The sequence below is a fragment of the Pleuronectes platessa genome, chromosome 12, assembly GCF_947347685.1.
Source record: "Pleuronectes platessa chromosome 12, fPlePla1.1, whole genome shotgun sequence".
Taxonomy (NCBI): Eukaryota; Metazoa; Chordata; class Actinopteri; order Pleuronectiformes; family Pleuronectidae; genus Pleuronectes; species Pleuronectes platessa.
In genome coordinates, this window is record NC_070637.1 from 25,785,329 (window position 1) to 25,797,741 (window position 12,413).

Sequence of the window (12,413 nt, forward strand, 5' to 3'; positions counted from 1 at the left end):
AACAAGAATCCAAAAGGAAAAGTTATAACTACACAAACATACAACTGGAGCTGTGAGGAAACATGTGAACGTCTCTTTGTGGGTTTTCACAAAATAAACACGAGTTAAACAGAAACAAGCTGATAAATGAAGTCATAATGAAATAAGTGATTTAAATTTATCGTAGTTTTTATGTTATTGCCAATTTGTCTACACAACATGAACATGAACACACCACAGTGAGCACAACAGGGTTCAGTTTGTTCTGTGTTTAAACTTGATGATGAGATTTTTATAGATCTGTGACCTGCTTTTATAGAAGTGAGGGGTTGAATGAAGGGTCGTCCTCTGTGGACACCAGGAGGACGTCTAGTTCTCTACGTCCTCCTGGTGTCCTCTCGCTCCGTCTTCCTCCCTCGGGGACGTTCGTGGACAAAGGTTCAGAGAGCGTCTCCCACGTAGAGACGAGGCTCCGAGCTCCTTAGAGAAGGTTAACTACCTGAAGGCCTGTGATCCTGTGGGTGAGGTCAAGAGCCCGCGTGTCTGGAGCTGTGTGCACGTGTAATCGAGAGCATGTTACAGTGTGTGTGTATCTGTGTGTCTGTGTGTTTCTGTGTGTGTCTGTGTGTGTCTGTGTGTGTCTGTGTGTGTGTGTCTGTGTGTGTGTGCCTGGATACTGCAGTTGATTGTAGTGAATGCGTCGCGAGGCAACAGAAAATCACCACAGTAACTGGACATCACGCCGCCCACAGCCTCTCAGCAGGGAGCCACCGCACACACAGTGAGTAACCTGCTGTCGAGTGTGTGTGTCTGTGTGTGTGTGTGTGTCTGTGTGTATGTGTCTGCGTCAAACAGAGGAGGACTCGGTCAACAACTTCCACGGAGGGAAATTTCAGGGAGACAAGAAACAGAGAGGGAGTGAAAGAGAGACAAGGAGGTGAGGGGAGAGAGAAATAAAGGAGGAGAGAGGAAAGAACAAGGGATGAAAGAAGGGGGGAGGAGGTGACAGACCAGCGGAGGGAGAGAATGATGAGAGGAAAGACTTTAAATTTTGAGTTATCGTATCAATCAGCTGAATCAGGTCTGTTCACAGCAGCTGTCTGAAGAGAAGAAGAACGACACTGAGCCTCCTCCTTATGAAACCACTTTTCATTTCACTAGATCTAGATTCATATCTCGATGGCACCAAATTACAAACACACGTAAATATCAGTTCCCTGAAGATGTCGTGTTTTAATCAATCAAGATCCATGAACCCGTTCTTCATCCTTTCACTGACCTCCTCTAGAGGAATCTCCTTTAATTCATCATTAAACCTTCTTTCCAACTCGGGAACAATGGAGCAAACTGAAAACTTAAATATTTTCAGATCAAAGTTTGAATGTTCAAACTGTGGCGTCCAGCTTCACATTATTAATGAGACAATATGGACGTGTGCAGCTTCAGCAGTGGAGGACACTGAAGACTTCAAATATAAAATATAATCTGGATTATTTTGTCTCTTTCAGCTACATTAGGCTACACGTCAGGTAAAATTCTTCAGGAAGAGTCTGTAGTTTATTATGATGCACATGCACATAACATCAGTTATTCAAGTCATAATTGTTTAATATAAAATAATTTAAGGATGTTGCAACATATCAATCCACTGAAACTAAAAAAGTAATTCATACAAACCTGTATTGTTTAAGTAGATTACAAAACCAATTCTGCTGCTTGTTTTTGTGAAACACACACTGAGTCTACACACACTGAGTCTACACACACTGAGTCTACACACACAATGTCTCTACACACACTGACTCTACACACACTGAGTCTACACACACAATGTCTCTACACACACTGACTCTACACACACTGACTTTACACACACTGACTCTACACACACTGACTCTACACACACTGACTCTACACACTCTACACGTGAGGACAAAATATCCTCACTTTCAAAATATGTCCTCAAACTGGTCTTCACAAATATAGAAGTAGAAGTACACACACGGTGTAGGGGGGAGTTCATGCTCTGGTATTTTCCTGACATTTAATTTCAATCTGTTCCATAGTTGTCAAAAACCTGCTCCAACGCAACACACACCACACACCACACACACACCACACAACACACAACAAATGCACAACATAATATACAAACTCAATCCCACTACTTACAACCTGCAGTTTGTAATTTTCAGAAGTAAAATAACAAAATCACTTCCCTTGTGTCTGATTGTGCGTTTGTGCCTGAACGTTGTGTGTTTACTCAACGTGAACCTTTGGTGTCAGGAGGAAAAAGTCTCATGACTAGAAACTAACCTCTGGCCAGACACCCAGACCTCCTCCTCCTCCTCCTCCTCCTCCTTCTCCTCCTCCTCCTCCTCATCTCCCTCCTCCTCCTCCTCTCCCTCCTCCTCCTCCTCCTCCTCTCCCTCCTCTACTTCCTCCTCCTCCTCCTCCTCCTCTCTCTCTGCAACATGCTCGACCTTTCTACCATTTAAAGGTCATTGATCTGCTGGATGTGGGGCAGCAGGTCTGGAGAGAGGAAGCAGAATATCAGAGACATTATTTTATCAAGAAGCTTTGTGTTGCATCTAGTTAATATAATCATGTATATACAATGATGAGATAGACGTGTTTATTATCAGCATTACAATAACAATTGATAGATTTCAAATAGTAAATTATATTCTCTTGTTTGCACAGATCATGAAGGGACCAAGAAAAGAGCCCTGAGGCACACCACACATTAACAAGGCTGATTAAGAAACATAAACATCCATCGACACTGAATCTTTTATCATGCAGATATGAGATCATGCAGATATTAATAAACAGCCTCTGAACCTCTCCAGATTAAATCATAGTCTATATCGAGTTGTGCATCCTCAATCATAAAAATAGAGTAACCTGGTGTGACTGGTTTTCTTCCATCTAGAACATTAAAACTTTCCATACCAGATCCTCTACCACTTCCCAGACAAGATGGAAAACTGTGTGACTCCGAGACAGAACTCAAGCATGAACAATAACAACAGAGATGAAGTAAACAATGTTAGTTTGACATATTCAACAAAGAGTCGCTCTAATGTTCCTTGTTGCAGACTTGGGAAACCTTCCCACTAAGAGCCCAGAGGAAATGAGAGTAGAGTCATTCATGTTGTGCAGAATAAAGACAAATACACAAACAGACACAGATGAAGACAAAGGGAGAATCCACCCACACAGAGGAGGTGTCAGATGTGGAGAACACAATACCTGTTGTTCATTAGTTTCTTAGATTTCATATGAGACGAGGTTCTGGCAAAGAGGCGACTGGTGACGGCTCCAGTTCGGCATCAGGTGAGCAGTGGGTTGTTGAATGGGAACAGGTGAGTGGAGCGACTGGTGGGAGGAGCAGGAACCAGAGGCCACGCCCACGCTAGCTGCACTCGTACTGGGAGCTCATCGGGAAAAAGAAAAACCTTTAGGACTCTACGCATTTTGCTTTCAAAGAAAAACTGATTTGTGATGAATGTTTGAAGAGCAGAGACATGTCTTCCCACTGCCGTCTTCAAGTGAGACATCTCATTAAAGTATGGTTGTATGACTCATTGAATATAGACAAGAGCAAGCCAAGTTTAAAAGTTTCTTAAGTTTACACTGAACTTGTGTTGACTGTAAAGAGCGTCACTGACAGGCGGCTGACACAAAGAGCAGTGGGCAGGCTGCTCCTGTTGTGTAACACTAACTGGTTGTGTGTAGTTTGACAGTCGGCGCAGACTCTCTGACAGTCGGAGCTTTACTCAGCAGTCAGGAGCAGCCATGCACATACACAGTCGTAAATCCACACTAATTTCCCAGCATGCTCGGCTGCGAGCGGAGGCCCTCCACACACCAAGCTGTCTGGAAACCAGAAGAGACAGAATAATGGGATTTCAGACAGAGACGGCAGAAGGCCGGTAATGAAAAGAGTCGAGCACCTGAAGACGAGAGCGTCAACAACCAGCATGAAACACGCTGCAGCAAATAAAAGAACCAAAGAACAACTCATCACAGTTTCTTCTTTTCAAATGAACGAATACAAAACCTGTTCATAATTAAAGAAGAAAGTCCTGCCTGTGAACAGGAAGAGGGTCCAGCTGGAACAGAAGAATCCATCAGTCCGCACACAGAGAACGACCACGACCCGTCCCAGTGCATCATGGGAGGAGGAGGAGACGCTCATCTGTCAGTCAGCTGTGACGTGAAGGTGACAGCTTTCTTCTGACCTGCTGTGGAACTTTACTCATCCTCTACGTGTTGTTTGGAAAGCCTTCAGTGACATTGTGCTCATGAGGTGCAGAGGAACATGACCTTCATCAAACTGAAAACATGACGAGTCGCTCAGAACCTCAGCAGCAGCAGATCTGAGATCTGAGATCTTCATTACCACGACTTCAATCTGCCACGACGCAGATAGCAGATTTAATTAGAACATTCGTCAAACATTATATTTTCTCTAATGTTCTTCTCTTTGACTGGTTAAAATGAGCTTTTATATGAATACAAATGAAATAATTCATCTCCAGCCAATGTTCTTAGACAAAGACGGCTTGATTGTATAAGTTAAAGAGGGAAAGCAGCCGTTAAAACCGCAATGCACATATTAATGTTTTCATAGACAATTAATCAGCAGCTATGCAGCCTTCACTCGGTGCGTCTCCGACACGATGACAGAACAAGACGACAATAAATGAGATGTCGTTCAGACAAACGTCTTTGTCACCATCAGCCTGAACGTATGGAAGTCAATGAATTGTTTGTTTGTACGAGGATGAGACGAGAGCTCGAGGCCGTTCCCATCTAAATGAAGATTTAACTTGTAAATTTGCATAATAATTGAGCTTTTACATTAAAGCTTTCCATTATAGATTCAATCATACACACACACACAGACACACACACTCTGTAGAAAGGCAGTGGACTCACAAGGTCTCTGAAACACGGTATCCCAAACTTTATTTTATTGGTTTCATCAGAAGTACCATGTACCATGGAGAGCAGTCACAGTTAGTGGCAACACACACACAACGTTCCTCCTGTCAGATGTTGATCAACACAAATCAATTAAAAAACACAACAAACAAAAAGAAAATCAACAGTGGCAAAAAAAAAAAAAAGTCTTCATTATTCCCAACATTTTAATTTGTGGTTATTGTTCCATTCAAAAAGAAAACACACAAAATCATATCGACAAACATGAAACTCCCGACTTCACCCTGTGAGAGCGGAGAGAAGAAGAGAGAGAGAGGAAAGAAAGACGGGAGAGATGGATGGAGGGAAGGAGGGATGGAGGTGGAAGAGAGGATTCAGAAGAAAGAGGGGATTTGGTTTGGAAATATGACGGACGTTCGGAATCGAACACACGGGCCTCGAGTGCAGACAAACGCTGGAGCAGATATACTTTGAGTCAGTATGGAGGGATGAAGATGGAAAAACAAAAGAGGGATAAACGACAAGAAGGTGTGAAGCTGTCGGACAGTGATGGAGGGAAGAAAGGAGACGGATAAATGAACAGATTGAAAGGAGGGGGAGAAACAAGCAAACAACTTCTAAAAAAAAAAGGCAATATATGTCATTCTTGAGTGTAGTGAGTGTTTTAGTTTCCTTTAAATAAATATGTAGAATCAACTCTCTACGGTCAGATGGCCATGGAGTCCACCTCAATTAAACACTGTACAGTATATACACAATATTCATCATCATCATTATTATCTCTTAAATGACAAAATAACCTTTAGATGTACATACAGTATTCCTCGCCCTCTCTGAGAATACAGCCACGGTATTTGAAGTAGCAAGCAGTGTCTATTATTATTTTTTTTGTACAAACAACCCATGCAACTCCCCTATAGAATATTTATTTAAGATATATAACTCCTCAAAGATCTCATCTCTCAATCAATAACAGCAGATATTGCCTTTTTACCAAAAATAACCATAATTAATTAGTCATGTGCAAGTTACTCGACACGAGAAGACGTCATTGTCTTCGTTTAAATTAAAAACACACGGTCGTTAAGCTCTACTTACATAAAAGAACAGAGAACAGAATAAAAGCCTGAATCTGTACAACATTCAAACCATTTTTTTTGTCAACTCCAGGGGGAATGGGATACGATTCTCTATAACTATATACAGACATGTTATCATTCATGCACAGTATCAACAAGTAGCACATCGACATTCCAAAATATGGAAAACATGGCAGAAGGAGGGAGGAAAAGGGGGAGGGGCATCTGGGAGGAGAAAGACGGAACAAAAAGGATTTGCCGCCCGATTGGTTAATGTGGCGGCAGAGAAAGACGGGTTAGAGACACAGGGACAGAGAGACACCATAACAATACACATGCTGGGCAGGAGGAGTCCATTTCTGTCTCGCTGACCCAGAAATCAATGTATGGCTGTAACTTCATTTTTTTTTTGTCTTTAATTTTTATCTTCTTCCTTCTTCCTCTCTTTATCATCCTCCTCTTCACTTTAAGGGGAGAGAAGAGCTCCGGTAAAGTTTTCTCTTTTTCTTTTCCCGACAGTACGTTAGTTGCACCGGCGTCAGTCCTTCTGTCAGTCCTTCTGTCAGTCCTTCTGTCAGTCCTTCTGTCAGTCCTTCTGTCAGTCCTTCTGTCAGTCCTTCTGTCTGTCGCTCCTCCGTCTGTCACACAGACGAGTCGGTCGGTCGAGAAGCGAACGAAGCAACGAACCAATCATCAATCTTTACATCAGAACGTCGCTAATGGTACACAACTGATTCAACACCATTGTATTTTTTTTTCTTACATCAGGTACAACATTATTATTGTGAGTCCAAAAAAACAACAATATCTCTGTTGCTGTTAGCATCAGAAGCAACTTTTGTTAAGGAAACGACGTAGCAGCCGTTTCACGCAAGCGAAAAGAACCAGTGCAATGCTTTTCCTTCATTTGAAACCCCGCCCACTTCGTCAAACACTTGCTTGGTCTTAGTGTAAAAACGTATGTACAGCGATGGCCTGTCTGACCTTTGACCCGTCCAAACCAAGGTAGGAAGCTAAATCGAAGTGCATTTGCAATTCCTTTCCTTGAAGAGTTAGAAAAACAAACGTAGCAATTGTGACAAACTTCCCAACTTGGTACGAACACTTTGAACGGCTAACCTGTCATTAGCATCGCGTAAGACTAGCCTTCAAGTCAAGGTAGAGAGAGGTGGAGCAACCAAGCTGGCGTAGCGAAAGAGCTAACTCCCATAAATGGAAAAGAAAAGTTAGCTTCTTGAAAACGTATGCAGCAAACTAGCTTAATGCTAACAACTACGTAACTGCGAAGCTTTTTACTTCCTCCACAAGTTCACTCTGACGAATTAGGCAGCAGGCAATTTTAAGTAAATCCAACATGATTTATTCATATTTAAGATAATATTTACCCTGTTAGAGTTACTAATGATGCAATCTGCTTCTACAACATTATTTCTTCTTTTTTTTTTGCGCAAGCTAGCATTAACTTTTTACAGTGTATAAACCTTCAGCCCCATGCCAGTGAAGAGACAAATGCATACAAATTTAAATAGAAAGATTTTCTAGTTAGTGCTTAAACTATAGCAAGGCGTCTGTTTGTCTCTTTTCAGAGTGGATATGAAGTATGAATAATATTTGGTGTTTTAAGAAAGTTCCACTGGTTATAAAACCCTTCACAGGTCGGACTGCAAATATTAAGATTGTGATAGAAAGATTTCCCTTTGGCAAAACAGGGGTAAACTGCCACTCCAAGGCCTTCACATGGGAACAGCTACTCTAACGGAGAGACACACGTTGTGCAGTGTTTGGCAAATACAAGCAAATCGGACGTCTCGCTTATTCTTAATGTTCGACTGCCAAAGGGTAATTTGTTCTAGAGTTCCTCCACAAACGCTCGACATTTGCAGCATTTAGAAATTTATCGTTAGAATTTTTTAGATCGGCCATGTTTCAAATTTATTTTATGTTTTGCAGGGACACTGACAATTTTTATTCGGTCGTCCTGGAGTGGTTCTCGAGTCCCAAGTGCACAATTTGTTGTCAGAATTTAACGTTATCTTCCTCTTAGTCGGGAGTTACCGAACTGCTCCAGTCCAGGACTCTGCTCAGCTCGGCTCGCTCACCGGGGCTGAAGCTGTCTGGGGAATCGAGCCCAGACCACCGACTCTACAGATTGACCTTTAAAACACTACTTATCATATAATACATCAAGTAAAAAAACACAACATCAGCAGGAAAATTCTGGCCAATTCAGATGCATACAGTGTAGTGCCATTTAAACTATGGACTTTTCGAATGCCTACATATACAGTAAGGTGAGAGAACATTGAGATTTAGGTATTTTGGCTGAACGAGGAAAGCAGTTAACAGTCTGAAGCGTAAACTCTCTGATAGTCGCTGTGGGCTTGAAGATTGAAGTTCTGCACGTGGAAATATTGTTTGTATTTCTCTGCCAGTGACTCAGAGCCTGTGATAATGACAGTTAGTGAAGTTTGGACTAAAATGTGGTTGATTTGGAAAGTTAAATATTCTGGTGTTGCCAGTGTTCCAGTATTGATTCATGTTTACTAGCTCGTCCAGTGTTGGACTTATTGGTTTTCAAAGACACCCGGCTGTTGCTCGAGATCATTGTTTGGTATCTTTAGTATTAAAACAGAACTCTGAGTATTTTCAAGTTGACTTTCAAGACATCAGGGAGAAGAACCCTGTCTCCTCATGCACAAACTGTTTGTAACACCCAAACAGAGCTAGTTGTTAAAACCTCAAATTAATAACTTACACTACGTGGAACTCATTTCAGAATCTGTGTGGGTCTGTCTTATAAAGTGAGTTACACTTTAGTTAACTTTCTGCAGTGTAGATAACCACGGCTACACAACTAATTAGCATCACGGCTCATTTATGCTACTTTTACGTAAGAAGAGATAAGCGTCTGTTTTAAACAAGGTTCCGTCGATGCCCACACTCGAGGGCCTAGTGCAGAATCTAGATGTTCTCATCACCAGGAACCTTCTGAACAACTGAAGAAGTATCTCCCTCACGTCTCGCTGGAACTATGGACTACACTGCCCCCCCATGGTTTCCTGTAGTACTGCTGTTTGGTCTGTATCCAGAAGATGTGTGTTAAATGAAGGGATAGGACGGATAGCCGCTCTATTTACTTCTGAATGTGATGTTGTGCATAAATGAGCCGTTAAACTACAGCAGAACAAGTCAAGACACTTTCATACGATCTTGCTGAAGCTGGATAAAGAGTCAGACATCAGGAGAGCCCGACGTACAGTGGGTGAACTCACTTCGTAAGACAGGTCACAGAGGGCGGGTACTCTCCAACAAGCAGCCAATTGAAATGATTGTACCAGGATTTCAGTGTACGAGTGGTTGTCGAACCTCTGAGTTTATAAAAAGAGATAAATAAAGACTAGATGTACCCTATGTTGCTGTGGGCTACTGTAAGAAGAAGGTATTTGTCCCTTAGCGGTTAGTAAAACTACCTCCACACCCAAAGCCAATACTCCGTTGGTTTCCAAGGCCTGTATATAAAGGTCGTGGTAATTTGGAATAAGGCTTATTGCGATTTATAAGCAGACTTTGTAATCAACTGGGAAACTCTCCCACCAGAAGCTCTGTCTGCTGCTCTGAGATCTGTGTAACTCTGGATAATGTCTGCACTAAATGAAGCTGTGTTACTTATTTTATCGTCTTGTTTTTTGTAGATTTTTCTCTTAAAGCCAAACCGAAGCAAACTTCTCCCAACGAAGTGAGTGATGTATACGGTCGGGGGAATACGAGTCCCTGTTACGTAGCCCAGTGAGGGTCGATCTGTACGAAGAATCATGAATCAGGAATCAGGAAAAGGAATCAGTGGTTGTTTCTTACAAAGCCCTTGAGGATTTTGATTGGTCCACTGACCAGCCAGCGGGAGGTGGTTAAGACACACTGGGATAATGACCGACGCTGTCGAGTGAACCAATAGAAAATCAGCATCAACGTGAGAGAAACGATGACGAGAGGCGGCTACGACAAGTACGATGTTTCACTGAGGGCGGGACTTAACGTTAAGAAGTCTATTGCAATGTTATGATGGATGACGATGATGGTGGCGATCTCCTTGGTGGAAAACCAGGTAACGGAATTCCACAGTTTAAAAAAACATAAAAAAACAACACACGTAATATTAACCTAGATATTTATGCAATGATAATAGCTTCTCTAACAGTTTTAAACGGTAGAGCGGCCATTTTGTGTCTTCTCAGACGCGGCCTTATTAAAGGTAAAAGCACACTAACCCCTCCTCGATTAAAATTAGACCTTAAATCACATCTACAGTACAAAGCAACAGAAAAGAGCCCATTCAGGAGCGCAGGGCGGAACCAGGACATTCAGATGGAAAGTAGAGGAGCTGCGTCCAGCTCTTATTTACATTTCTAACTTCAGTGATGTCCCCCCCCCCCCCCCCCCCACAAAGCATTACTCAGCGTTTCTTCAGCTAGAGTCAAAAAGGTCCTCGAGCACGAGAAGCTCGTCTCATGCTGAGACGGCGAAACGAGGAGTTATTTTTTCATCACAGTACTTCAGCATCTTCTCCCACGACACACGAGCACAGACACACACAGTCACACAGCAGCACGCTCACAGTTTGTTGTCATTAAACAGTTATGGCAATATGTCCGTCCTCTTCTGATTGTGTGTTCAGTTGGGTCTGGTCATGCATGTGCACACTGATGCAGGCTCATCTCGCTGCAGCGGGATGTGACAGAGGATGAATGTTGAAGCCACGCCTCCTCGCAGCTGCGATGGTGCGTCACTACGTCGGTAATTCTTCTCGCTCCTCGTTTTATTAAGACTTTGATTTCAGTGCGTTGAACCAGCTGTGTGTTTCTCTCTCGAGCGGGGGCGGGTTCAAGACAGCTTGATTGGTTTGGATTTATAGGTTGAGACAAAACATGTATTCCTTAGTTTATTCATTTTCCAACAATTTTTCCATCTTCTGAGCCATTTCTCTTGATCCCAAGGTTCTCCTGTCTGCTGTCATCCTTCAACGTCTCCTTACTCCTTTAGATTCTGCTTTAAGATGCTTTAATGCGTCCTCCATTCCTTCATCTGTACATCCATTCATCCCTCATTCAATCTATTGCGTAAAGGGGGGGGAGTGATAGATCTATGAGACAGTCTTGATTTGCAAATCCATCTCTTCACCCACCTCCCCTTGGCTTCTCCTTCCATGTTCTCCTTCCCTCTGTCGTCTCCTTGTCGTCTTAGAAGCCCGTGATGTGACAGTAGGCCTCCAGCGAGGAGAAGAGGATGTAGAGGAGCCACAGGCTGAAGAACAGCATGGTGGTCAGGACCTTCGCTGTCCGGGGCCCGCCCAGCTCGCCACCGATCTCCGGCCTCCGTCGGTACATCAGGGTGCCGACGGCGACAAAGGCAAAGATGGTGAAGAGGGTGACGGAGAAGGCCAGCGTGCCGGGGTCCACCCGGAACTCGTTCCCATTGCTTTGGTGGTAGATGGCTGCGATGGACCACGCCACCTGTGGAGCATCATCACAGAATTCATGCACCAACATATTTTTACACTTATGACGTCCATGGAAGACAATCAACACTGTGTTTACACCGGTCAGTGGATCTGTGGACGAGCGGGCTACTCACCCCGATGCCCAGGAACACGTTGACAGCATTCGAACCCGTCACATTGCCGATGGAGGCGTCTGCATACTGGTCCTGGATGGCAGCCACCTTACTGGCAAAGGTATCTGAGTGAAGAGAGGGAGATCAGACCAGTCAGTCAACACATGAAACTCCACAGATCAAAAGCTCATAGAAACATCACCAGCAGCATCACTGTCTTTGTTAAGTGACTTTTAAAGGTTGAAGTGTTAAAGGATGTTTTACAGCAGACTGTGGCTCAAAGAAACAAACTGAGCTCCACCTCTTTGTGTCCCCACCCGACCTCAGAGGTCGACCAGAACCCAAATATCATCTCAACGTTTTATCCGAACACGATGCCTCTAACTTTTACATTACATAACTTTAGCAGTAATAAACATGTTGGCATGAAATTTGCTCAGGAAAATAATGTCTCTAATCCACAGGTTCAATTCCGAGCACTGTGGTGCATACCCTCTCTAATTCTCTCTGCTCATTTTCATTATTATACTCAATAAAGGTGTCAGAAAAATATCCTCTAATAGAAAATGACCTTTCTCCTGAACCAACATTAGTCCAGACTCTTATTAAGAACCTGTCCTGACCACTTAGTTGATGACAAGAGGAACAAGACATCTGGACTCTGGGGACAACTTGGCCTTTCTGCCTCTGCCACCATCAGTCCAAACTATTCTAACATTACTCTCATTAAACCAGTGCAGTGTAACTGAGTGAGAGTTGAAACAGATTCCCTCTTGTTGACCTCCAGAACTCGGC

General features: G+C 43.0%; 1 protein-coding gene across 1 annotated transcript in view; it reads right to left on the reverse strand.

Annotated features, from left to right (window-relative positions):
* Positions 1–4,930: 4,930 nt before the first annotated feature.
* LOC128453063 (sodium/calcium exchanger 1) overlaps positions 4,931–12,413 on the reverse strand; it is a gene marked incomplete at its 5' end in the record, with an annotated part of 29,484 nt that continues 22,001 nt past the window's right edge. The window contains 2 exon segments of the mRNA XM_053435703.1: positions 4,931–11,518; positions 11,640–11,743. Coding sequence (XP_053291678.1) covers positions 11,246–11,518; positions 11,640–11,743 — 377 coding nt within the window.